Here is a 26,407-nt window from a genome sequence, read left to right as displayed (position 1 = left end):
GACCTGCTCGTCTGACTCCAAGTATCTGACACGCTGCTGGACATTATACAGCTAAACGAACTGGAAGCAGGCCAGTTACCTATGTGTATGAAGGGCAATGGATTAGTCCAAGTTGGAGATTTACCATGGAATTTGTGCAACGTCACCTATTCTTTTTGTCCTCTGCAAGAAGGATGTAAACAGAGAAGCCTTTTGTTTATATTTACATCATGAACACTTCTCTAAGCTGGTTGAGGTTTTGAGCCAAGAAGATCAAAACACCTTGATCCAATTTCCTTTACAAAAGCTTTTTCTGCGGTGACAACAGGACAGGAGAAGAGTTGTAAATGCAGATAATTCACCGGTTGACTCTAACCCCCACAGGATGCCTACAGTGAGAAGATTTGGGGGGTTGATAGGAGTCATAAAAAGGAGTGTTGACCAGGCTACAGCTTTGAAGTCAGCTGAGAGCCACATGGACAAACAATAAAGTCAACTGATGTGTTTGCCTATGTCTGTATGCAGTTGGATTGTAGTGACATATGATTTTTGAGAATGTTGATTATTCTTGTTTGACTGTTGACATTCAGTTGTTTACTTGCAAGTTGAAGTTTACTGTGTATGAGATCAATGAGAAGCAGGTTAACTGTTTACATGAATTAAGTGTGAACTTTTGCTGCAATAGGAGGTGAATGACATGAGGAGCTGTGTATGAATGAAATCTACACTGACACTGTCAAAACAAGGGTGCATAAGTTGAAATTTAAGTACAGAATGACAAAAGGGGGGGAATGTTAAGTCTAATTGATGAATGTTTGTCATTATGCTTCTTAAATTTGTAAAGTCTGAGTTCAATCTATAGGAACAAGACATTCCTTTGACCACCTCTCCAGCCACTCTGTGCTGGGAGAGGCTTTTATTGCAGATACATTCTATCTGGAAGATCTTTCTTGTGATGTTGTTTCCTGCTTTTATGTCACACACATAACACACACACACACATTCTTACCTGCACACACACACACACACACACACACACACACACACACACTGTTCACGGTAATACCGGTGTAATGTTGGCCAACGATAGGAAAATGAAACATCGCGATAGAATATGGGTAAAACGCGCATGCGCAGTGCCTTTGTTTACATATGCACATGGTGGCGACGCAGAATGAGAAGAGCGAAAGTGGATCGTTAAATGAAACGGATGAACCAGAATTGGTCTGTAAAAATGCTGCAACTTCAGTGGTGTGGAACTGGTTTAGCTTTCATCCGTCAGATACACAACAAAGCACTATTTTTGGTAGAGCATGCCAGCGGGCTGTCGTTATTACCGTGTTTTTTGGAAAATACGGCACACTTAAAATCAATCCTTTGATTTTTCTGAAAATCGACAGTGTGCCTTATGTATGAATTATGGTTGCGTTTACTGACCTCGAAATGATTTTATGTGGTAGACGACGCTCAAAAATCTGTCAAATGTTTCAGTACGACTTTGCTAAGCTACGAACCCGCACCGCTTGATGGATTGTCGGAGCATTACAGCTATCGTAGGCAGGAGCCTCGCGGAGTGATACGTACTGTGCTTCAACATAATATTACCGTATTGTGTGTGTATAACCTCTTTTTAAGTTTTGTGGATATTATACATGGTTATGCTGAGGATATGTCGGCCAGTTTCCACTGGAAATGCCTTTTGGTTAAACTGTCAGCAAGGAATTTGCATTTGCACTGTTAATTTTTTATATAACTTTAATGCACTTAAAACAGCTGCTTGTTTAAGTGAAAATACATTGATGGTTTTTTTTCTTTGCACTAATAAAGTTGAGGAGTTGTAAAGTATTTTGTCTAGTGTCAATTATATTGTCAGTTATATCGTTATCGCAAATTTTTAAAAGGTATATCGTGATAAATATTTTTGGTCATATCGCCCTGCTCCACTTGTTACCTGTTTCCACATGTTGCCTCATGTCGACTCGTTACTTAAAAAAAAAAAATTTAATTTCACACATTACATAATACTGCTAATAATGGATCATGCCGCCAGTGGCGTTTCCTGCAACTCTTTTACCAATCAGATGTGGCCATGCAGTCACATGACCAGTTTGAAACTGTGGCGGGCAGAGTGGCCCAAGCGTTTTAAAGTAGTGGACACGCGGAAAGAAGAAACACATGAAAACATGGCAGAGTCAACTGTCTCCGCTAGAACTGAAGAGGATGAACACTCTTGGCCTCATATACAAAGATTGTTTCACTTAAAAGCAGTACAAAAGAACAGCTATGTCTTCAGTGTTGGTGTCTTCAGTGCGAGCCAAAATGAACTTTTCAGTGTGAAAAAATTCAACTCATGTAACCTGAGGAAACGTGTTGCGGTAAGTTTACTCTAAATATCTTTTTAGCTGTGGTTATAGTGATGGTAAATTCGATTCTTTTTTACTGAATCGAGTTTGAATGAATCACTCGTTGTAGTGAGATACGTTTGTGGGTGTTGTTTCCGCAGCTTTTAACTGCTTGCTTGTTAGCACGGGTGAGCTATAAGCTAACAGCTAGCCTGGTTAATGAACCTAGAGTTCCACGCACGTGTAAACACAGCTCATCTCTACTGCTTTAACTATTAAATCAGAAGGCAATACTTCTGTTGACATATTATGTAAAACAGCAACTTGTTTAGTTTAAACAGTCTGCATTGAAGTAACAGCCAAACAGTGTGAGGAGGATCTATTGGCTAGCACGTGTTAGCCTTGCATGCTTTCTTATTTTGAACTTAATCTGGAATTCATTGCAAACTGTTTGTGCAGGATATGAAGGACAAAATTTTGTTTTTCAACAAGAGTTAGTAAAAAACCATCTCCAGTGTGATCAAATCTTCTTGTCATCAAATCACATTTTCATGCCAAACAACTGGAGCTTGGCAGTCTATACAGCACTATAATGCCTAGACCTAATTCTTTGGAAAACCACACATCTTTCCACAGGTCTCAACTTCATCAGACATCACCTGCTGTTTGCGCTGGATCAGACCAGCTCAAACAGCAGCCTAACCGACGAAGATAATGGATCCATTGGGTCAGGAACACCAGAAGCAGGGGAGCTGGAGAGGTACCTTCCATGTCCGTTCACTGGAGGTGTGGATCTATTGCATGGCTTTCCTCACATCAAGAAGCTGTCGATCAAAATCAGTACAGCTCTTCCTGCATCTAGAGCAGGGGTCCCCAATCCCAGTCCACGAGGGCCGGTGCCCCTGCAGGTTTTAGATGTATTCTTGATCCACCACAGCTGATTTAAATGGATAAATTACCTTCTCAACATGTCTTGAAGTTCTCCTTGTTCTAATGTTTTCTCTGAGGCTGCTGTGCCATTTAGAGCAAACATGAATATAAAGTATACTGCATATATAGTGCCTTATTTTGTTGATATTTTTACATATATTCTACTTGAAAATACTAAAATTTGTACATTTATATTTGTTTGTCTGATAGTATTTATTTAAAAAAATATATCGGACATTACAACCAGTTACTCACTACTTGAGTAGTCTTTTCACCAACTACTTTTTTACTCTTACTTGAGTAACTTTTTTGATGACTACTTTTCACTTTTACTTGAGTAATAATATTTTAAAGTAATGCTACTCTTACTTGAGTACAATTTTTGGATACTCGACCCACTTCTGGTCCTTGGGCTGATAATTCTCACATTATGAGTGTTCGTTACCTTTAGTGATGAGCAGGTTGATGAGTCCCCGAGGTCGAGGACATCTGTCCTTCAGATTGATACAGGACGCGCAGCATGAGGAGGGCGACTCAGATGATGGCATCGTCATCTATCCACACACAGATTTTTTTTCTGTTTTTGATTTTTATTTAAGTCAGATAATTGGACCTTGATCACTAGGTCACACTTGCCTAGATACTGCCTGGTAATGCCATGGCAAACACTAAATGCTAGGGAAAAAATATCACAACAGATTACTGCAGTTCGCATAGAAGACTCCACCTTGTCTAAAATATTGCCGATCATAGGACATTTGTCTTTCAAGTAAAAGTTGTGCCTTTTCATTGCAACTTCCAACTGACAAAGAGCACAAGTTGCAACAAATTTCAGCTAGAGATTGCTAGCAACTACTTCCTTTAGCAACCAGTTTCATAGTTACTACCTCCTGCTACCACCCACCAACCAAAAAATACATTTTTTTTTAGCAATTGATCATTTCCAGAACATTGCCAACCAGTCTTTGTCTTAAGCTGGTCATACACTGTGCAAGTTTTTTTTTTTTCTTCAGTCGTGTTATTCAGCTTCTGCTCTGCTTCTGCACGATTGACTCGCAGGGGTTACAAGTTCGTAGATCACGATGCAGGGTCTCACACTATACAGCCCGATACTCAGTTGCGACCTGAGTGCTCACACTGTGCGTCCATAACATGAAGCTTATAACACAAAATCTGTCGCTCGCTCTTCCTCTCTGTCTTTCACTTACACAGTCACGCACACCGCCACCATCAACTTTGCTAAATTGCTAATGAAAAACATTGATCAGGCAGCTGTGATTGAGCAGGAATGTCCATCGAATTATTGTCATGGTTGTTGTGGTTGTGATAATTTTGTGAGGCCACATCGAAAAGGTTCAGATGAGCTTGGCAAAGTTCTACAAGTTGTGCCTCCATCGCTTGTGTCCAGATCACACGCTGCACTGCCGTGCTGCTCCGTCTTTTCACTTTTATTTCTGTGTTGCGCGTGTGCAGTGTGAGAGGCTGCGGTGACACCCTCATGACGGCCGACAGGATTACAAACAGGTTTGATTTTCTTACGACCAAGCAATTGATGATCGGAAGCTGCTCGTGAGGTGTTAATCGCTTCTCATTACCCCACGTATACTACACGATGCACGACACACGATGAAGGCGAAACACAGCCGATCATCAAAAATCAGCTCAAAATGGGCCAGAAATCGCACAGTGTATGCCCAGCATTATGTGACACACAGCCTAAACCAGAAATTTTATGATCACTAACACAGGTGGCATCTTAAACCCTTAACTATCACCAGGTTGCTGACAAACCCCTTAGAGGTTGCATATTTGGACAGCTGGGATAGAATCCAGGACTTCTGGGTGGTTAATGCTGCAGTGCTCATCTGTCCACATACATTTGACCTAAACCTTTATAATCACCGAGTCTGGAGCAAGAACAACCCCAACACATGCATTTGTTTTCTATAAATAGCTGGCCTTTCAGGGGTGACTCTTCAAGCACTCACCGTGGTCGTGTCGTCCGGCTCCTCCGTCTTCCTCCGGGGCAGGACGGTGATCTCTCTGTCCTCTTGACCAGCCTGAACTTTACTCCCTACCTTTACCGGGAACAGGTGTATGCGCATGTGTATGCACCCATGTGTGTGTGTGTGTGTAAGAGAGAGAGATAACTGGGTTAGAGACATGGACTGTAAGGTGGTGTCCTTTATCCTCTTCTTGTCAAACCTCTTAAAGTGGGTGCATTTCATGGTCAACGAATTATTAAGACCCTAAAAGTTACTCCATATAATTACTGTTAACATTTAAAAAAATTCTAAAAAAACAAAACAAAACAAAACAACAACAACAACTTCTTAAAAGGTAAAAACATAATATGATAATGTGATTTACAGATTTTTCATGTTCAGAGATCTCTTTAGAGATGGTGATAAAATAAAAATAAAAGTAAGAGGCAAGAAAAACTAAAAAAGTCATATAGAATAATAAACAGCTGATTTAAAAAGACGAAGGCAGTAAAACACCATAAAAGATTAAATCACAACACCCTCCTCTCTGCCCCTTAATGCTCTCTGGTCGCTATGGTAACGTGGAAATATTTCTTTCAAAATCAGACACACAACTACAGGGTGGGCCATTTATATGGATACACCGTAATAACATGGGAATGGTTGGTGATATTAAAGTCCTGTTTGTGGCACATTAGTATATGTGAGGGGGCAAACTCCTCAAGATGGGTGGTGACCATGGTGGCCATTTAGAAGTCGGCCATCTTGGATACAACTTTTGTTTTTTCAATAGGAAGAGGGCCATGTGACACATCAAACTTATTGGTAATGTCACAAGAAAAACAATGGTGTGCTTGGTTTCAACGTAACTTTATTCTTCCATGAGTTATTTACAAGTTTCTCTTTGTTCACAGCCATTGACATGTCGAAGAGGTTAACACGTGAGGAGCGGATCGAAATCATGTTGATATCTGGTGAACGCAGTAACCGGGTCATTGCAGCAGATTTCAATGCAAGACACCCTACGAGACCACCCATCTCCCATGCTACAGTCACTGCTTGCTAAGTTTCGTGAAACTTGGATTTTCCAAAATGTGGACGCAAGAAAACTGTCACTAATGAAGAATCATCAGTGGCTGTCCCAGCTTCATTCAGCAAGAGCCCACAGCGTAGAAACTCACCGCATGTCACTGGAGAGTGGCATTAGTCGAACATCCCTTCACAAATGGCACCCTTACAAACTCCACCTACTGCAGCATCTCAACGAGGATAACCCAGATCGGCGCACAGAATTTGCAGAATGGGCAAAACAAAAATTGGAGCAGGACCCTCAGTTCACGCAGAAGATTTTGTTCAGTGATGAGGCAAGCTTTTATGTGAACGGTGAAGTTAATAAACAAAACCACCGCTGTTGGTCTGACACTAACCCACATTGGATGGATCCCTCCAAGACTGTTGGACCAACAAAAGTGATGGTTTGGTGTGGTATATGGGGTACAACGATAGTGGGTCCATTCTTCATCAATGGAAACCTCAAGGCCACTGGATATTTGAAATTGCTACATGATGATGTGTTTCCCTCTTTATGCACTGAAGCTGGCACGTTCCCTGAGTTTTTCCAGCAAGATGGTGCACCACCACATTATGGGTGCCAGGTCCAAGCATTCCTAGATGAACAGTTTCCTGGAAAGTGGATTGGTCGTCGTGGGCCAGTTGAATGGCCCCCAAGGTCTCCCGATCTGACCCGCTTAGACTTTAATCTTTGGGGTCATCTGAAGGCAACTGTCTATGGTGTGAATATACGAGATGTGCAGCACCTGAAACTACGGATACTGGATGCCTGTGCTGGCATTTCTCCTGGGGTGTTGCTATCAGTGTGTGAAGAGTGGAAGAAGAGGATTGCATTGACAAGCCAACACAATGGGCAGCAGACATTTTATAAGTGGTCAGAAACTTGTAAATAACTTATGAAAGAATAAAGTTACGTTGAAACCAAGCACACCATTGTTTTTCTTGTGACATTACCGATAAGTTTGATGTGTCACATGACCCTCTTCCTATTGAAAAAACAAAAGTTGTATCCAAGATGGCCGACTTCTAAATGGCCACCATGGTCACCACCCATCTTGAGGAGTTTGCCCCCTCACATATACTAATGTGCCACAAATAGGACTTCAATATCACCAACCATTCCCATTTTATCACGGTGTATCCATATAAATGGCCCACCCTGTACAAAACAAATAAAGAAGTACATGAAAATGTATAATAAAAAACCCACAACAGAATGCAGCCTCCCGTCTGCAGCTAAACACCCCAATAGCTTTTAAAAATAGCTTAAATCCGGTCAGATTGGGCAGCAAAGGGCTGCTTAAATACCGCAAACTCCTCTGCTCCTCCACTTGGACCGCTAGCACTGACCATAGCTATCGCTACTGACCACACGCACCATACACATACTTTTTTCTTCTTATTCGAATCTTCGGATTACGTATGTGCCGAACCATGGAGTGGGATCGGATTACGGATCAACCGTGATCCGTTGCACCACTACTGAAAACCATAAATTTAAAACCCGAGCCTCAATTCTTGCTGCCTGGCACCAAGCTACTCACCGGTCTGTGGCCCAGGAGTTTGGGACCTCTGCTCTAAACCACACATATAGACTAGGCCAGGGGTCAGCAACCTTTAACACCCAAAGAGCCACTTGGACCCGCAAATACTTTTTGACATCTAAAATGAAGATAACACTGTATATTGTTTTTTTTACCTTTATGCTTTGTGTGAACAACTAAGGTGTGTTGCTTTTGAAATCCATGAAGTGCTACAGAGAAAATTACATTTTATTTATGTAATTAACACATTTTGAACTCTTAAAGAAATATAACAAAAGGAAAGACACCCTGCTGAACTAAAATAATCCATGTAGCAAACAAAAACTATTGTGAGCCGCCACCCTTTTATCGCCTTCGGGCTTTTGGAGCCTTGACCTGACTTTTAAAAAACAATTGGAAAAAAGCACTATGCTGCTAAAAGATGAAAAATAGATATTTGCAAAATTCTGCCTAAATATGTATTTTACCCGGTTAATGTGTGTGGCAGGGTGTGGTCTGCAGTGCCGCTGCAGGGGAGGCGGACGCACCTGAGCGGCACCCGCAATCACACCTCGCCGCCTTAACGTCTGTGCTATCTCTGCTGTTGTGTTGTCGTGCTGTGAGCTGAAAAGCTACATCTGGCTGTATGCGTACAGCAACCGTGTGTGAAAAGTGGTCAATAAAGAGATGCTGAAAAGTGTGTTGATGGAAACATCGTCGGGTCTGCCGTGATATGTTTACAATGCGACCTCTGCTCCTGAACCTCTGCGCACAGCGTCTGCAAATCGGGGCTGTACGAAGTCACTTTCATCTTTACGCAGGACTGTAAGCTGTCATCTGTGAGGCGTGAGCGGTGTTTGTTTTTAACATAGTTCACAGTGGAGAACAGCAGCTGACATAATGTGGATCCGAAGATCCATAATTGGCCTACCTGGGGTTGAAAGTCTCGATAAATGCACGGCGTTTCTGCGGGTACACCGGCTTCCGCGAGTGACGCTTATTTTGAGCGATGAAAAATAATAATAATAATAATATAATATTATTTTTATATTTCAATATCACAATAATCTTCCAATTTAGAACTACAAGTTAAAAAAAGAATTAAACACAAATAAAATACACTTCAGCTAAATACTTCTAATTTATTTTCCCAAACCACCTGGAGCCGCAGTACAACGATTAAAGAGCCGCAGGTTGCCGACCCCTGGACTAGGCCTACAGGTTCTTCAGCACATCCTTGGACACACATTATTAGTAATGGACTAAAATAATAACATTACTTAAACTGTGGGCAGTATTAACAAAAATGGGCATAGGGTTAATAACAGGTTATTATCTAACAAGCATGCGGTTTTCTCCCTTTGATGGCAAGATCCACCCTTACCCAACTCATATGGTTACAAGGATGGTTATGTAAATATTAGGGGTGCAACAATACACAAAATTCACGGTTCGGTTCGATACTTTGGTGTCACGGTTCGATATTTTTTCGATACAAAAAAAATGTTCATGCTTTTTTAATTTGTCATTTATTAAAATTATAAATATATATTTTAACTCAAACGTGCAGTTTTTAAATTGAATGTTGCTGAAACAACAAAATAATATAAACATATCAGGTCCCCATAAGGAGAATCATGTGCTAACGGCTGTCTAAATGACTCGGGTAAAGTTTGTAGCATGCGTGCTTGTTGTTTTTGTCTGCTTCCACTTGTCTTTGCACTAGGATGATGTCGGCATAAATATGCAGTCATATTCATTGTGTTCCCACTAGTGCTGTCAACGTTAATCTCGTTGAAATGACATTAACGCCATAACGCGGCAAATCTCCGTTAACCAGTTACCGCGGATCACCCCCGTGCATGGGGCTGTACGGCGTCGACATGTTAACAAGCTAACTGCGCTAACGCACTAGTTCCCACCAATTGAGCATTGCGTGGCACATCCGACATAATGTTTTACTTTTGTCCATGACGCGCTTACCATCAGGGTCATGCTTCACATGAAAACCAAGATAGTTCCAAATGCCAGATCTGAATGAGGGTGGGGGAGGTTCAATTTCGGGTAGCGTTGAGGCAGTTGCCATGTTGCAACGACCTTAGCTTCTGTCTTGCTAGCTTGCACTGCGCTCAGTGGATCTGCACTCAACAGTGCAGCCTAGGTGGAGTAGTCAAACGCAGATCCACTGAGCGCTCAACACAGACAGCATCGTCAGAAGAAAAGTTGATAAAATAAATACAAAATTTTGTATTGTTCAATACATACGCGTACCGAACCGAAAGCACTGTATCGAACGGTTCAATATCGATACGAGTATTGTTGCACCCCTAGTAAATATAGCCCGGGGCTTCATACAGGGACTAGCATGTTTCTACTGTACCTCGGTGACAATGTGTCCATTGCATATACTTTCACATACTTCCTCACTTGGTCTGCAGTAAATAAAAATAAGCCCTAAAGGTTATACGAATCAGAATCAAAATACAGTGGAACCCCGACTTAAGAAATTAATTTGTTCCAGTGGGTCTTTCGTAAGTCGAAAATTTTTGTAAGTCAAAGCACCCATCGTGCCTTCTAAGTGAACGACAGGCTATAGGCTAATTGCTAACTGCAACAACAATACATTGTTCACGTGGAACAGCGAAACGCAAGTATGAAAGTCAAGGGGCTTGTAACATGATTCGGAAGGCATTGTGGGCATTCTAGCCTCAGCCCATCAGAGCCAGCGGATTTCATTACTCGGGCATTTTGCCGTAACACAGGAAGAAATATTGCCGTTAAGTGCCTTCGTAACTTAAATTTTTCGTTAAATGGGGTATCGTAAGTCGGGGCTCCACTGTATTAATCCCAAAGGAAATTATAGGTTACAGCAGGCAGCACACTAAAGGCGCATGCGCACTTACAAACCTTCTGACCAAACTTTACACAAACATCACATTGGGAAGACATGTCAGAGAGGTAGGCCGATAGGAAAAACAACGAAAAAACATAACATGAGGGGAGTGGAGGAGAAAAAACTCCACTCAGACTGAGCTCCTAATGTGAGAACAGTTTGAGAAGAGAAAAAAAACACTACAGCACAAAAAGCACATAACTGTCAATACACCACAGAAACAGACAGGCAACAGGGGTGGGTAAGGGGAAGAGAGAGCCAGTGTAGACAGCGCATCCGGTCCTGCAGCATGTGTGCGCTGGTCCAGTCGACCCGCCATCTGTCCCAGGAGGAGACAATCATCAAAGACGTTTGGAAAGGGATGGGGGATGAGTGTTTATCAGTGTATGTTTATGCATGTGTGTGTCCTGAGTTTAGCTAAGAGAGTACCCAGGTGAATGGAGGGATTGGAACATAGCTGAGTCACTGTGAGAGAGCTGAGGAGCAAAAGGCGACCGTGGCTCAGGGGGTTGGGAAGCGCATCTGTAACCGGAAGGTCGCCGGTTCGATCCCTGGGCCCTCTCACCTGGTCGTTGTGTCCTTGGGCAAGACACTTTAGCGGTGTCCCAAAACGTCGGCTGCATCCTCTGGAGGCCGCATTTGAAGGCCCAGCGGCCCAGCCAAATTTCAGCTGCCAACAATGGCGGCTGCTGCTAAGTTTTAAAATTAATCTTTCTGGGTCACAAAATAAACTTTTTTTCTTTTTTTTTTTTTTTCTTTTTTTCTTCTTTTTTTTCTTCTCTTTTTCTCTTTTCATTCTTTTCTTTTCTTCCTTCTTTCTTTTCTTTTTCTTTTTGTTTTTCTCTTTTCTATCTCTTTCTTTTCTTCTTCTTTCTCTTTCTCTCTTCTCTTCGTTTTAGGAGTTGTTATGTTGAGGGACGGTCACTCAGAAATGGACTCTGTCTGCCACACAGATGCAATTAGAACCGGTAACTGTTTTTTGTGAACGCCAAAGCTGTGTTTTCATTCTTTCAGCCAAGTACATCACATCATAACACACACCCTGCTGTACCCACAGGCTCACATTTCACTGTACAATGTAACACATTCCTGAGTAAGTGTATGTGTGTGTGGTAAAGGAAGCAGATGGGATGAATATATGAAACTGGATCCTGTGGGGTCAGCGTTTGCTGAGTAACACCAACCTCATGTTGATGCGACATTCACGAGTCCTGACCTCAGTGTCACATCAACTGTCAGGAGTGTTGAAGATAATAAGTTCAGGGTGGATTTAGGTCGTCGAACCTAAATGACTGTAGGACTGAACGAGCAGCAGCAGATATCCAAACAAAGAGGACTTTCCCCTCGTTTTCTGTCATATATAACTGTTACAGTAGCTGAACTGTAACAGGATATGGAATTATCCATATTGAATATTGCCAACGTTTCAAATAACGAGGCAAGTAATAAATTCTATGATCCTCAGCCTTTCAGACTAAGATCGCAGTTTTTTCTAGTCTTGGATCTCTGTGATGTCATAGAGAGTGACTCCTTTTAAGGCCATCTCAGACACACAGTTCTGGCTCTGAGCACTCAGCACCAACTCAGCTGTCAAACCTTCTGTTTATGATAAACAGCCAATCAAAAGGTAGTTCTCTTAAACAGGACCTAAAACACTTTGTTTCAGACATGGCATTGTCATGATAATCTGTGTGTGCCAGGACCCAAAATCCAGACTCACAAGCAGGACTGCACTCAGAACAGATTTAAACTGGGAAGGCCAACTGGGAGATACTAACCAGAAAGAATTATACAAGGAGTTACCTTACAGACACGACACACAGCAAGAGGGAGATCACAACACCGGACAGAAGGAGATGCAGACACTATATACACAAGTGGACGGGGAACACAGGAATAATAACCGAAACTTAAAGGCTAGACAGCAAACTAAGACCTGGGGATACAAACAACAGAGTGAATACAACAGATGAAACACTGGAACATAACTTCATAAACCAAAAGTACATCATGAACCCTCAAAACACTGGATCAACGACCCAGGAGGGTGACAAGCATGAACCCAGAGGTTGCACCAACATGACATAAGAATCTTTTTCACTCAATCAAAATATGGAGTTGGAAATGAAATTAACAAATTCACTAAGTCCATTAAATAATATCCTGATCCTGTAGTAACAGAGGGATAAACTTGATGAGCATTGCCACAGGCTGTGGGAAAGAGTTGTTGAAGCTAGATCAGGAAGAAGGGCGACAACCGTGAGTGGTAGTAAGAGCACCACAGATGTGATGTTTGACAAAGCGGATCATAGTGTTTTTTGCTTCCTCTAAACCTGCTCAAACAGCATTTCACAATAAAAGTCTGCATGGCTTTTGACTAAGAATGATAACAAGCACAGATTCATTCATCCAAGCATGTAATCTGCCTGCCACGGTCAAAGAGTACCATCAGAACAGTCCATGTAAAAGATAACTTGTACAGACAAGTACTTTATGTTCAAACAGAGGATTACATGAAGACACAACATGACGCTGTGGAGCCTTCCATCCATTCAGCCATATCAACATAACACAGAGAAGGTCAGAATATTCCACTGCACAGTATCCAGAGTTTGACGGTGTCGATGTCGGGCTTTAATGTTCCCGTTTTTGTAGAAAATGCAACATTTTATTTGTTTTATTGTACAAAAATAGTAATGGTTGAACTTCTCTGTATACCAAAGTATTCTAAAGCTGGGACCAGAGTGGGTCGACTGGACCACCAGACAAAGATCCCAAGCAGTAAATCTGAAAAATAAAAGAATCAAGGTGCCGCAGTGAACCAGTCAAAGTCCAGACTTAACCTTTTTTTTTTTTTTTTGTGACATCAGAAACAGCAGCATGTGACATCACGTGATGGCGGAGCTTCAGTTCATCCTTTGTCATCTTTTTTTTTTTTTTTTTAATAGGACAGGGGGAAAGAATGAAAGAAAGAGGGGGAGAGAAAGAGAGAAAACCAAAGAGGGGAAGAGACGGTGAGAAGGGGGGGAAGAGAGAAAAAAAAAACAAACAACAAAAAAAAAACTCCTGGGTCACCTGTATGGAGAAAAACAAACAAACAAACAAACAGAGGAGACAGCAAACAACAAAGAGCAACATAATAATAGAAAAAAAAAAGCACCATCACAATAAACTAGCTAGTCATAGATATCAATAGTTACATTGTAGCCACATCCACCCTGGGGCGCACTGACAGAGGCGAGGCTGCCAGACACTGGCGCCACCGGGCCCTCTGACTACCACCAGTAGGCAACGGGTGAAGTGTCTTGCCCAAGGACATAATGACTGAGACTGTCCAAGCTGGGGCTCAAACCGGCAACCTTACGATTACAAGGCGAACTCCCAACTCTTGAGCCACGATCGCCGGCGAGAGCAGCAGACTCCCGGCTTCATCGTTTTCAGACCCCCGCTCTTTCGCTACTCAAGTTAAACATGACATATAAGTCACTCAGATAACTTAAAAATGTAATTGTTTGCCTTTTTTCTGTGTTTTATTTGTTCCGGAGTATATCGGTTTGGCTGAGATCAAAGTTATTAGATTATTAGATTAAATGAAACTTTATTAAACCATTGGGTGGGTTCCTCCGGGATTTTCACACAGCTGAATAAACGTTAAACAGAAAACTGATTAAACAGAAGTGTGAGACGGTCAAGAATTTACGCCAGTGTCCTGTTATATTTTAGATGGCAAGGAGCAGACGGACGAGTTTATTAAACTCCACCAACACAGCGGTGATGCAAATCTGAAGGCTAGACCGTCCAATTTCACAGCCTCGCACTTCCGGCCTTCTTAAACTAGTTTTTTAATTACGCAGCAAGGCAGAACAAAATCAGGGCTGTATCAAGACACAGGGACTAAACCCCAATTCAACCAGACCCAGAACTAATCAGGAATTAAAACAGGACTACAACAGTTCAAAAAGTGTAAAGTCCTTTGCTTGTAGATTGTTGTTAATGGGCATGGGCATAACCACCTGTGTTTGATGCATGGCCTGAGACAGCGACATCACCTCAACCTTTTTGCAGCACATTTCAATCATAAAGTATTAAGTATAGTTGTGAAGCTAATGCTATAAAAGTTAATACTGGTGCCTCTATGCAAACATTTAAAAAGAAAACACCTTACAACAGACCACAGTTCCACTTCATAAGGGTTTTTCTTTCCACTGGTGTTTGTCTGACTGATTATGGTTATGACCAGTGTTGGGTAAGTTACTTTAAATTAGTAACTTAGTTACATTACTAGTTACTTCTATCAAAAGTAACTCAGTTACTTCAAGTTACTCGTTACTTTAAGAGTAACTAGTTACTAGGGAAAGTAACTTTGGTTTTACTCAGAATTCTCTTGTTAATGTGTTGCTTCCATAACCCAGCAAGATTGCCAGTCTTCTAGCTTGCTTACTTGCCACAAGTGCACTGTGCCACCTACCAATAGAAAGGAAAAAATAATGTGCACATTTCCACGAGAGAAATCCCACGCCTGATTCTATCCTAGCCTGCTTTTTACATCCAACACAAAAACTGCAGTCGTGGTGCTTTCGATTGTACTCAGAACTCGGAAATTCTGCCTTCTGAATAGGAAGATGTAGGTAACACCAGACTGCAGATGAGCTGCATACAGGGCTGGACTGGGACAAAAAAATCAGCCTGGGCATTTTGACTAGAGACCGGCTCACCATTATAGGAAAAATCATAAAGCCTTTGAATGAAAACAAACACTGTTGTGACAGTGATGTACACTGTTCTGATGGTATATATGTATCAATCTATCAATTGTTTGTTGTAAGACTCAGATAATTATTTTTTTTAAAAGTGAGACATTTTAAATGAGAATAAGAAAGTATTTCCTTGTGCCCACCTCTCCCTGTTAATGCCCTACATGGACCCCTGGCAACACTTTGCTAGATCCTCCCCTGCACAGTTACCAGCTGTCAGCTACTTAGAAAAGGATCCTGGTGTTATTTATCTCTCAGAAACAGTTCATAACTTCCCTTCAACTCATTCATGTTAACTAAAAGGTAAACCTGTTTCTCCATCACAGCTCTGATGATTCAGTAAGGACATCTCCTGGTTTCATCTTCATGTTTCCCTCTCACCACATAACCAAACCGATATCATGACCAGCAGCTTTACAGCTGTGGCTCCAGCAAACATCAGCTGATACTAGAAATTAATATTAAATAAATTCTAACAACAGCTGATCAAGCTTAAACGTGCTGCTGTTGTTTACCGCGACATCCGCTGGTTTCCTCTTTCTGGCGCAAAGTGGGCGATAAATAAACAAGAGAGAAAAGCCAATCAGCTGATCATAGATCAGTTTCATGATTGAAGTAGAATCAGGAGAGGGAGGGGGAGAGGATGAGAGAAGAAGAGGCAGCTGTGCAGCGTAAACACAGAAACTCCAGCTTTGTGTCTTTTTCATTGTAGCTGAAGTCCGGGACAAACTGTTCCTTTTCACCTCAATACGAAACGCGTAATATTTTCTCTAAATACGAGACGGTTCAGTTTTTTACGGGACGGTTGGCAACTCTAATAATTAACCTTATGAACAAAATAAAGTTCAACATCAGTAACATAGCACCCACCCAGCTGTATAGAAACTCCGTCATGCTAGCTAGCACGCAGTACGAAAAAGTCAGCATAACGAAAATAAACTCCACCTAAACTTGGTAAATATCTGACCCAGATGGACTGCAGGTCATAACTTCTTACCTGAAGTTCAGTTCACCTGACACTCGGACCGGCGGCTGCTTCGGGTCTCTCCTCTTGCCTCCCTTTTCCTTCATCCACCTGCTGGCTTCCACCACTTGCTAATGTTATTGAATCTGTGGAAGCTCCGCGATAGCCACCACACGAAGTAACGAGTAACGACCCTATCTAAATCCCAGTAACGACTAACGCGTTCCTGATTTTGGCATAATAACTAGTTACCGTGCTCGTTACCACAATAATAACGTAGTTACTGTAACGCGTTACTTAATAACGCGTTAGTCCCAACACTGGTTATGACTGAGGATGTTCTGGAAACAAACGTCTTTGTGTTTGTTATGAGAATGATTCTGAATCTAACTTGAGATATTTGAAAATTATATTGTTAGATTATAATATTATTTTATGCCATGTTAGACCCCTAATTAAAGATTGTGAATTATTATGTAGTTTTAGTTTGCATTATTCTCCTGAATTAGAAGAAGCTGATAACTGTTGCATTTGTTAAACTGATTTGCATTACATTAGACTGCTGATTTATTGTGGATGAATGATATTGTTTTATGATGCATTATACTGCTGAGTTATAAGAAATACTGTTTGCAGAAAGTCATCGCCTTATTTGTCTGATTAGAAGAGAACAGAATATACTGGAGTTTTCTGCCCCATCTCAGCCGGAGCAGATAGACGGGGAGCCAAGGTCGTAGCTTAGGCGCTGTGTGAGAGAAAGCATGTGAATGTTTAGGCTTTGTATGATAAGGTGGAGGCACCAGAGGCTATAAGAGTTTGAGCAATGCTCCACCATTTTGAGATCTGAGGCTGTCTGCATCAGTGTCCATCTCCCACGCGTGTGATCATTAAAATCAACGTTTGACTTAACCCAGTCGGACCAGTGTTGTTATTGTGGTATTTTCTCTTGTCTCCATCCCCAATATTTTGAACCTTAACAATATCTAAGACCAACACTGCAAGTTTGGAGACACACAATGTTTATCTGTATGTGCCAGGGTTGGGTTTACATGCTACTAGTATGTGTGTATTTTTTTGTAGTCTGGGCTGAAACCCATTAGTTGTAGCTGTGTAATAATGGTTTGGTACCAATATTACATGAGATCGCCAAGAATATATGACAGAAATATTTAAAAATGTGGCCGTATGCTCGTCCTCCTCTATCCTATCTAGGGCTGTGCGATATGACCAAAATCTCATATCCCGATATAACACATTTATCGTCCTGACAACGATATAAATCACAAAAATGTAACATTTTCTGTAAATTATGCGAATCTCGGGCAACTCAACTTGCGTGAAGTGTTTCCAACTGGGCCTTTACCTGGAGTCGAGTGTTTTAACCGATGCATGAAACTATACATTTTTAGACATAAGTTGTAAAGGCCACCATTTTCTTTCAAAGTTTGACTCTAAGGTTTATTTTTTAGCACCTGACGGCTCTTTTTTGCTTCTCATCCATAAACTCTCTGCAAACTCTTTCACGTTTATTTTGAAAAGTCTCAACAGGATCTTGAGCTTTATTGTGAAAGGTTTACAAGGAAAACAAACAAGAGGACAGCGGAGCCACGCGATGGTTTTACCGTCATTGCTGCTAACGACAACACGTAAAAACAGGCGCTTGTCCATCCATAGTGTGGTTTTATTAAATATAAGAGAAAGACAGAACTTTAAGAAATTAATATAGCCATCAAAATGGTGAAAAAATATTCCTGTAAACAGTTTATTTTACGACACCACGAAACAAACGATAATAGGAAACAATAGATGTTTTTATATCGTCATCCGATATATATCGCTATATCGAACAGCCCTAATCCTATCCCTTTTATTGGTTGAATATATTGGTTGAACTACAGGGCTGTTTCGAGGTGACTGACTGGGAAACACTCTGTGAGCCTCACGGCGAGGACATCAATGGGCTTACTGAGTGTATCACAGGCTACATAACTTTCTGCACCGACTCCATTGTTCCAGCTCAGACTGTTCATTGTTACCCAAATAACAAGCCGTGGGTGACTAAGGACATCAAAGCCCTCCTCAACAACAAGAAGAGGGCTTTCAGAGGGGGCAACAAAGAGGAGGTGAGGAAGATCCAGGTGTTACTAAAGGACAAGATCAGAGAGGCTAAGGACAATTACAGGAGGAAGCTGGAGTGGAAACTCCAGCAGAACAGCATGAGAGAGGTGTGGAGGGGCATGAAGACCATCACTGGATTCAGGCCAACCAATAGCAGGGGAGCTGAGGGAGGTGAGAATAGAGCCAACGAGTTGAATCTGTTTTTCAATAGATTCGACACCACAGTGTCTGCTCCCACCCCCACAGCCTCACCTGTAGTCAGCCTGGAATCCAGAGCCACACCACTGTGCCAGCCTCTCTCTTCACATGTTGCCTCCTGTGAGATTCCTGACACCCCTCCCCCACCCATCACCTTCACTCAATACCAGGTAGAGATGCAAATGAGGAGACTTCACTCAGGCAAGTCTGCTGGACCAGACGGAGTGAGTCCCCTTGTCCTCAAGACCTGTGCCCCCCAGCTGTGTGGAGTCTTTCATAAACTGTTTATGCTGAGTCTGAGTCTGCAGAGGGTCCCGGTGATGTGGAAGACATCATGCCTCGTCCCTGTACCAAAGACGCCACGTCCCAGTGGCCCCCAGGATTACAGGCCCGTGGCACTGACCTCCCACATCATGAAGACCCTGGAAAGGCTCATCCTGGACCAGCTGCGACCCATAGTAAGACCACATCTGGATCCCCTTCAGTTTGCTTATCAGCCTCGTCTCGGAACTGAGGACGCCATCATCTACCTGCTCAATCGTGTCTACACCCATCTGGACCAGCCGGCGAGCACTGTGAGGGTTATGTTTTTTGACTTTTCCAGTGCTTTCAACACCATCAGGCCGACCCTCCTGGGTGATAAGTTAGCAGCGATGCAGGCGGATGCTTCTCTGGTGTCCTGGATTGTTGATTACCTGGCAGGAAGACCACAATATGTACGTCTCCCACAGTGTGTGTCTGACAAGGTGATCAGCAACACAGGGGCACCACAGGGGACTGTCCTCTCCCCCTTCCTCTTCACCCTCTACACCACAGACTTCAGCCACTGCACGGAGACCTGCCATCTTCAGAAGTTTTCTGATGACTCTGCGGTGGTTGGATGCATCAGCAGGGATGATGAGACAGAGTACCGGGCTGTGGTCGACTCCTTTGTCACGTGGTGTGAGCAGAATCATCTGCAGCTCAACGTGGCAAAGACCAAGGAACTGATCGTGGACTTCAGGAAGACCAGGAAACACTTGACCCCTGTTTCAATCCAGGGGGTCAGTGTTGACATTGTGGAGGACTATAAATACCTTGGAGTACACACTGACAATAAACTGGACTGGGCTAAAAACACCACAGCACTTTACAGGAAAGGCCAGAGTCGTCTCTATTTTTTGAGGCAACTGAGGTCCTTCAACATCTGCCAGAAAATGCTGAGGATTTTCTATGAGTCTGTTGTGGCCAGTGCGATCCTCTATGCTGTTGCATGCTGGGGGAGCAGGCTGAGGGTCGCAGATGCCAACAGACTCGATAAACTGATCCGTAAGGCCAGCAATGTTGTGGGGATGGAGCTGGACTCCCTCAAGGTGGTGTCGGAGAGGCGGATGCTGTCCAAGATAAAGACAATGTTGGATAACACCTCCCACCCACTCCATGACATGTTGGTCAGTCACAGGAGCACGTTCAGTGAGAGACTGAGATTACCGAAAAGCACCACTGAACGACACAGGAAATCATTCCTGCCTGTGGCCATCTCCCTGTACAACGCATCCACTTAACACACTGTTTGCTGCTACAACTACACATGTTTCTTTTCCAACTATTTATTTATGAGTGACTTATGTATGTATGTATATATATATATGTATATATTATACTATTCTTAGTTAGTGTATTGTCTGTCTTGTCTTGTCTTAATGTTGGTTTAAAATGGAGCACTGTAACAAAAAAATAATTTCCCCCAGGGATCAATAAAGTATTCTGATTCTGATTCTGATATGCAGTGTAATGGCTTATTTGAGGCCCTGTTGGCGGACTGACTGATTTGCTGGAGTGGAGATTTTACTAGTTCTTGTTTTTGCTATGTTTGTTTGTTTGTTTTTTATTGCAGTGACTGTGTTTATGCATGTGCGAGCGTGTGTGTGTGTGTGTGTGTGTGTGTGTGTGTGTGTGTGTGTGTGTGTGTGTGTGTGTGTGTGTGAGACATCCTGCTGATCACAAAGGGTCATCTCCTCTCACCCTTTATATGGCTTAACTTTAATGGTTCACTATGGCTAAGAGTGATCATCCTTTACAGATAAGACAACCAGAACCTTTAGATTGGAATGTGCCTGCAGTTTAACACTATAGCCAATTGCTTCGATGTGTAGGGGAGGAACAGAAGAATATCTAAACATGCAGTTTAAGGCAAGGTTTACAAGTGTAAGTGCAACAATGACAACATTGATCAAAATGAACCTAACAATGTGATTTTCCTCTAATGGTCCTCGCTGTTAGTCCAGCTCAATATTAGGCTGTTTTGCGTAATTTAGGACTCTACTATAGGATGGCCCTCCCACACTCATCTTTTATTGTGATCCATGCTGAAATTGTTTAAGGAAAAAAGCTATAATAGCTTAATATATTAAAGGTATCTTAATACTGAAACCAGACTGCCTCTGTGAATTTTCATCTTCTAGTTGGTTTGTTTGAAAATCACCTCTGTCAGTGCGCCCCAGGGCAGCTGTGGCTGCAATGTAGCTGCCATCACCAGTGTGTGAATGTGTGTGTGACTGAATGTGTAAAGCGCTTTGGAGTCCTTAGGGACTAAGTTAAGTGCTGTACAAATACAGGCCATTTACCATTTATATTTCCTGGGTAGAAATTCCTCTAGGTGGCATTATTGCATTTTAATCATATCCCCGCCACACCACACTTCTTTTTCACAATTTGCAGTATGTTTTTGTCCCTTAGCATTAACTCGGCTTTTGCTCTTTTCCTGTTCACAACATCTATTCAAAAAGAAAACAAATATACAAAACAATCTGCATTAAAGCAATTATTGTTATGTAATTAAATTACGCCTCTCTTTCACACCAACCCTCTTCCTGTCCTTGACTACATCCATAATCTCCCCTAAGGTCTTCCTCTTTCCCTTATCCTGGCAGCTCCATCTTCAACATCCTTGGTCTAATATAGCCATATAGTCTGGTCCTTTGGATTTTTAACCAACGAAATACTGAAATAACGCCAATATATTTAAAAAAAAAAATCATATATTTGTCTACTTCAAATTTGGACACAATTTATTTGCAAAAAAGAGACAAAGCCCAAAGGAAACAAAGTTAGAGATTAGCATGAGAGGGAAAAAAAAAGGAGAAGAAAGATAGAGGTTCTGGTGTTGGGTGTACTTTCACTGCAAGTGCTGACACAGGCAGAAAACAGATGAACAAGCAATTCAAAACAAGCACCTGATGTTTTTCACGTGCTTGTTTTTCACGTGCTGTCAAAATGTTTTTCCTGGACATTTTGACAGCCTGATTTACTGACAACACTGTAAAAACCATCCATTTTAACTACTGTATTCAGTTTATTATTAAATTAAACAAAAAAGTCACTGTTGATGTTTGACTTTTATTTTTTAAATTTGGACCATTTAAAATATGTTTATTGAATTGTGATTTTAGATTTGTTGGAATTATTGCTTCACCCTTCGCAAGATTTTTCTTGAAAAAAAATCATTTTTTATCTGAGATTGAAAATGTCACATATAAATTCTTCCTTGTGACATAAACACATTTATTTTCTGTCTCAGACTGTAGATTTTAGGTCAGCAAGTCACTAGTGATTTGTCGGTCGCGAACGAAACGTCTCTTAGAGCCGGATCTTTGAAGTGAACGACGTGAACAGGCTCCTTATCCGGTTGTTCAGTGATGACGCGACGAATCCTACTTCCGGGTCTAAAGTAGTCTGCATTTAATATGGCTTTTGTGTTGTTAACATGTTTAATGTTATGTATTTTCTTCTATTTGATCTCACAAAGCTCCTAAAACAGTCAGTGATCACTGTTGACCTCCCTCGGCTTTTATTACCACTAATCATTTATTTAAGCTCAGTTTTTAAAACCTTAGGATGTAACTACAGCCCAGCCCATGCAGCAGTATATGAATGACTAACCTCGTATTGTGGATGGATTATCTCAGTTGTTCTCCTGGCTGAAGTTTGGTCCTTTTACAGCATCCTGCCTTGCGATTACATTTGTTCCTGACCACCGAGAACACTCACGTTAACTTTTATCGAGTGGAAAAAAAGTTAGCTTGTGTATATTATGCTAACATAGCTGTGTCGCTAGCGGTCACGTAGCACATCATTATATACCAGCTAGCCCAACTTCAGTAACCCTACAAACGTCACTGCTGTTTAGTTTTCTGTCTTCATTTATGCTGAAAGTGATATCAGAGCTGTACATTTTAATTTGTTTCCAAAACCCCGCAGTCAGGACATGCTATATTGTATTTAGATAGAAGCTAGCGAGCTAACTCCCTGCTAACTTCTAACTCCGTTAAATGTCATAAATTCCGTTTTCACGGATGGCTGGATGTTAAAGTCAATTGTTACACCTGGTAGAGCAGAACGCTGATCATTTTATTAAAGATGAAAAACTTTAGACAGTTTTTCAACTCTCAGTAATGCCACAGTGATCGTTTGATATATGGACCTGCAGCGGAGTTTAGACCCAGACACGGCTAGTGACGTCAGACTGAACAACCGGATTGGGAGCCGTAGGGTTTGTTTTGTTTTTGTTTTTCTTTCTCTCACCCTCTCTCTCGCACTTTTTTTCGCTTCACTCCACACACGAGCCTTGTGCTTTGCGCTGGGAAGAGGGGGGAGGGGGGGTAGTTACACTCGCAGCAGCACAGGAACAGAACAGGAGGGAGAGAAAGAGAGCCAGGGGCAACAACGTCACATTAGTAATCATCCACAACTATTTTCAGTTGGGGATGATAAAGGATTCAGAAAGTTTATTCAAGCAGGCCCATATGACAGAGAATATGCATCTTCTTTTTGTTTTCATATTTTAATTTATATTTAATTGTGTTGTGGTTTGCAGTGTTTTGTGTTGTTTCACTTTAAATTTGTTTCAAGTGAAACAAGCTGAAAATTTAGTGGAAAATTTAAATAGTTAAAAGTTGAAATGTAAATAGTTTTTTGTATTATATGATTTATTTGTTACATTTTATGTGGACTGAATAAATAAAAGTATATTTACGGTGGCCACAAGAAACAAAGCACAAAACACGTACAAACTCCAAAACAGTAAAAACTCAGAAGCACATAAAAACTCAAAACACGTACAAAAGACAACAGAAGTGCTCCAGGATGCTGGGTGCAGTGTTGAGCTTTTGTTACCTAGTGGCTACACAAGCCAGGAAGTACCAACGACCAGATTTGGTGTGTGGTAGTAACAGGTAAATGAACTTTTTTTAAATTATTTGACTATATATGAGTGCTTGTGTATAAATACACAAACAATACACACATGCTTTCAATTGTGTAATTTAAGTGATCTAGGTAGCTGTGTTTTGGAAGTTCAGTTAACGCTAGAAATGTGTTTTGGAAATGCTTTCTGGAGTTTGTACATGCTTTGTCTCTAGGGGCCACCGTATATAATTATATTTAAACATGTATAAATAAAACCCCCTTTTTTGCATTAGTAATCCCTTTTGTGCATAATTTTGGGACTTCGTCGGTTGTTTTACCTGTAACAGAGGCGCAGTCTCTTCGGTGTCCCGGGCGGTGCGTTCACGGACCACGTCCACATCGTTGTTGATGCTCATTGTGGATGGGGAACCGAAGCGGGAAACAGATTTATTAGCGTAAAAAAAACCCTCGCAGTTTGAGAGGAGATGGGGAGCCGCAGAGTTACGATACCGTCTCAAACTCTCTGTCACTATCCGCAGTGTTGCCAACTCCTCAGTAAGGAAAATCGCTATTGGCTAGTGATGGCCCGCTTGAAGCTGACGCTCCGGAGCGTGTGTCGAAAAAAACAACACACTGGTTCAGAAGCACTGTGTCGAGGCTTGCTTCGTTTGGCAAAAGTCACGTGACCAGTGACGTCCGAAGCTTCATTACGCACGTAACTGCTTCGGTACCTGATTCAAACGGATATAAGGAAGTGAATCATCCACGGGATTCGTGGAGTGTGTTGATGGTGACAGAGAGCGATGAGGTGATCATTCCACTGACAGATATGGAGCCAGCGAGGAAGAGAGGACGTTCTGGCGTGTGGAAATATTTTGAGTTGATTTTGCTCAATTCATTTTATCTGCCGAAGTGAAAAACTTGAAATGTCCAAAATCATGTTTTCATAATGTAAATATCATTACAGCATATGACTTCAGGAACACTTCCATGTGAATTAAAGCTGATGAAGACTACAACAATGTATTTGACACTATACGTACATTACATTGCTACAGTTTAGAAAATCATTTTGTTTATTGTTTTTAGGTGATAGTCTGCAGGACCCAGGAATACCTGCATATCTACCAGCTTGCAGTGTAGTTCCTGCACTCCACAGCCTCTTCTGTTCCATGCAAGTGGATTTTCTCCAGGGCAGGAGAAACTATTTCTAAGAAAAGAAACAGACTCAGCCAGCGCACAGTAACACTAATCCTCTTTTTAACTGTAAATAACAAAAGGGCTACCTGACATAGATCATGTTTTTACTTTGCAAGTTCTTGATTAGGGGTGGGTTTTGATTATCGCCTTTCTGATTACAATCCATGCTAAATTGAATAAAGTGATATTGATTCATTACAATCCTGTGTTGATTTGTAAATTAACGTTATTATGCCTGAAACGCCAGCATCTCAGGTTAAACCTCACAACATGTCGTCAAACACCATACAGTAAAACAGTAACTGGGAGCAGGTTTACGGATTCTGCATACAAACGTGAACACAGAGCGCGGACCCGACGCGTCAGAGTCAGATTTTGGTGCGTCGTCGGGTCCGCGCTGTGTTTGCCTCTTTTTTCTTCGCTGGCTTCTGCAGCTGCAGGTTTCATAACTCTCTGTTTACATCTCTAATTAAGTCTCACATGTGTCAGCTTTCTTTTAATAGATAAGAAATTATGGATTTAAACTGATACATGATCAGAATTGTAATATTTCTGACTGAGGCAAAACTTTCCAGATTCCAATCAAATTGAATCGGATCCTGTATGAATCAAAATGATTCTACAAATCAGTGACGATGCAGCCGTACTCAGCTTCCTAAGCATTTTCCCTTTCCAGTTCACAATCAATCCCACCCCTAGGTCAAAAATATGTATAGGACAATTGGCCTAATCTAATATTTTGTATGAACATGTCCAGCTGTGATTAAACGACAAGTAGATGGAGGCAGGACTCCACAGCAGGGGCATACTCCATAATGTGCTGTGCATTCTCATATGTATATTATATATATTGCTCACTTATTGTATTTACCAACATCAAGGAGTTATGAGCAAAGAAAGGCCACACCATAGTGCATGTTTAAATAGGGAAAGTTTATTGATCAAAATGTATTACGCAAATACGCATTACATTTTTTTCAGCCCCCCAATCGAGAAACAAAACCAATTACATGTTCAAAGCAACGGAACGGTGGCCCAATATCAGAGAGAACTCCACTCTTGAGTGAGCAGTGATAATTGAGCAGTCTGTTTTATTTTGCAGATTCAAGCTGCTCTTCAAAATATTCGCCACCAGATGTCACCGGAGAGGACTGTGTTGAAAAGCTTCGAGTAATGAACCGTTTTTCAATACAAGCTTCAGTGCTTCGGAAAGCTTCATTTGGCCATCACTACTATTGGCTGTCCTAAAAGTCGCTAGAAGTCGCTAAATGACGTCATCACATA

At 41.6% G+C, this 26,407-nt stretch overlaps 1 protein-coding gene across 3 annotated transcripts in view; it reads right to left on the bottom strand.

The window, feature by feature from the left end:
• The window catches only part of LOC113019666 (sodium/hydrogen exchanger 9B2-like), a 50,715-nt gene extending 26,221 nt beyond the window's left edge, over window positions 1-24,494 (bottom strand). For 2 of the 3 annotated variants that reach the window (XM_026163455.1, XM_026163456.1), the window contains exons 1-2: window positions 5,240-5,501; window positions 3,697-3,805 (exon numbers count right to left, since the gene is read on the bottom strand). In XM_026163455.1, the coding sequence (XP_026019240.1) occupies window positions 3,697-3,805; window positions 5,240-5,479 (349 nt within the window). In that variant the 5' untranslated portion in view covers window positions 5,480-5,501. Of the gene's footprint in view, window positions 1-3,696; window positions 3,806-5,239; window positions 5,502-24,261 lie in introns of those variants that run through there. The other variant, XM_026163457.1, reaches the window with a different exon arrangement.
• Window positions 24,495-26,407: the final 1,913 nt, after the last annotated feature.

This window comes from Astatotilapia calliptera, chromosome 3 (assembly GCF_900246225.1).
Source record: "Astatotilapia calliptera chromosome 3, fAstCal1.2, whole genome shotgun sequence".
NCBI lineage: Eukaryota > Metazoa > Chordata > Actinopteri > Cichliformes > Cichlidae > Astatotilapia > Astatotilapia calliptera.
The sequence above is the reverse complement of the archived record's forward strand: the minus strand, read 5'-3'. Positions and strand labels throughout refer to the sequence as shown.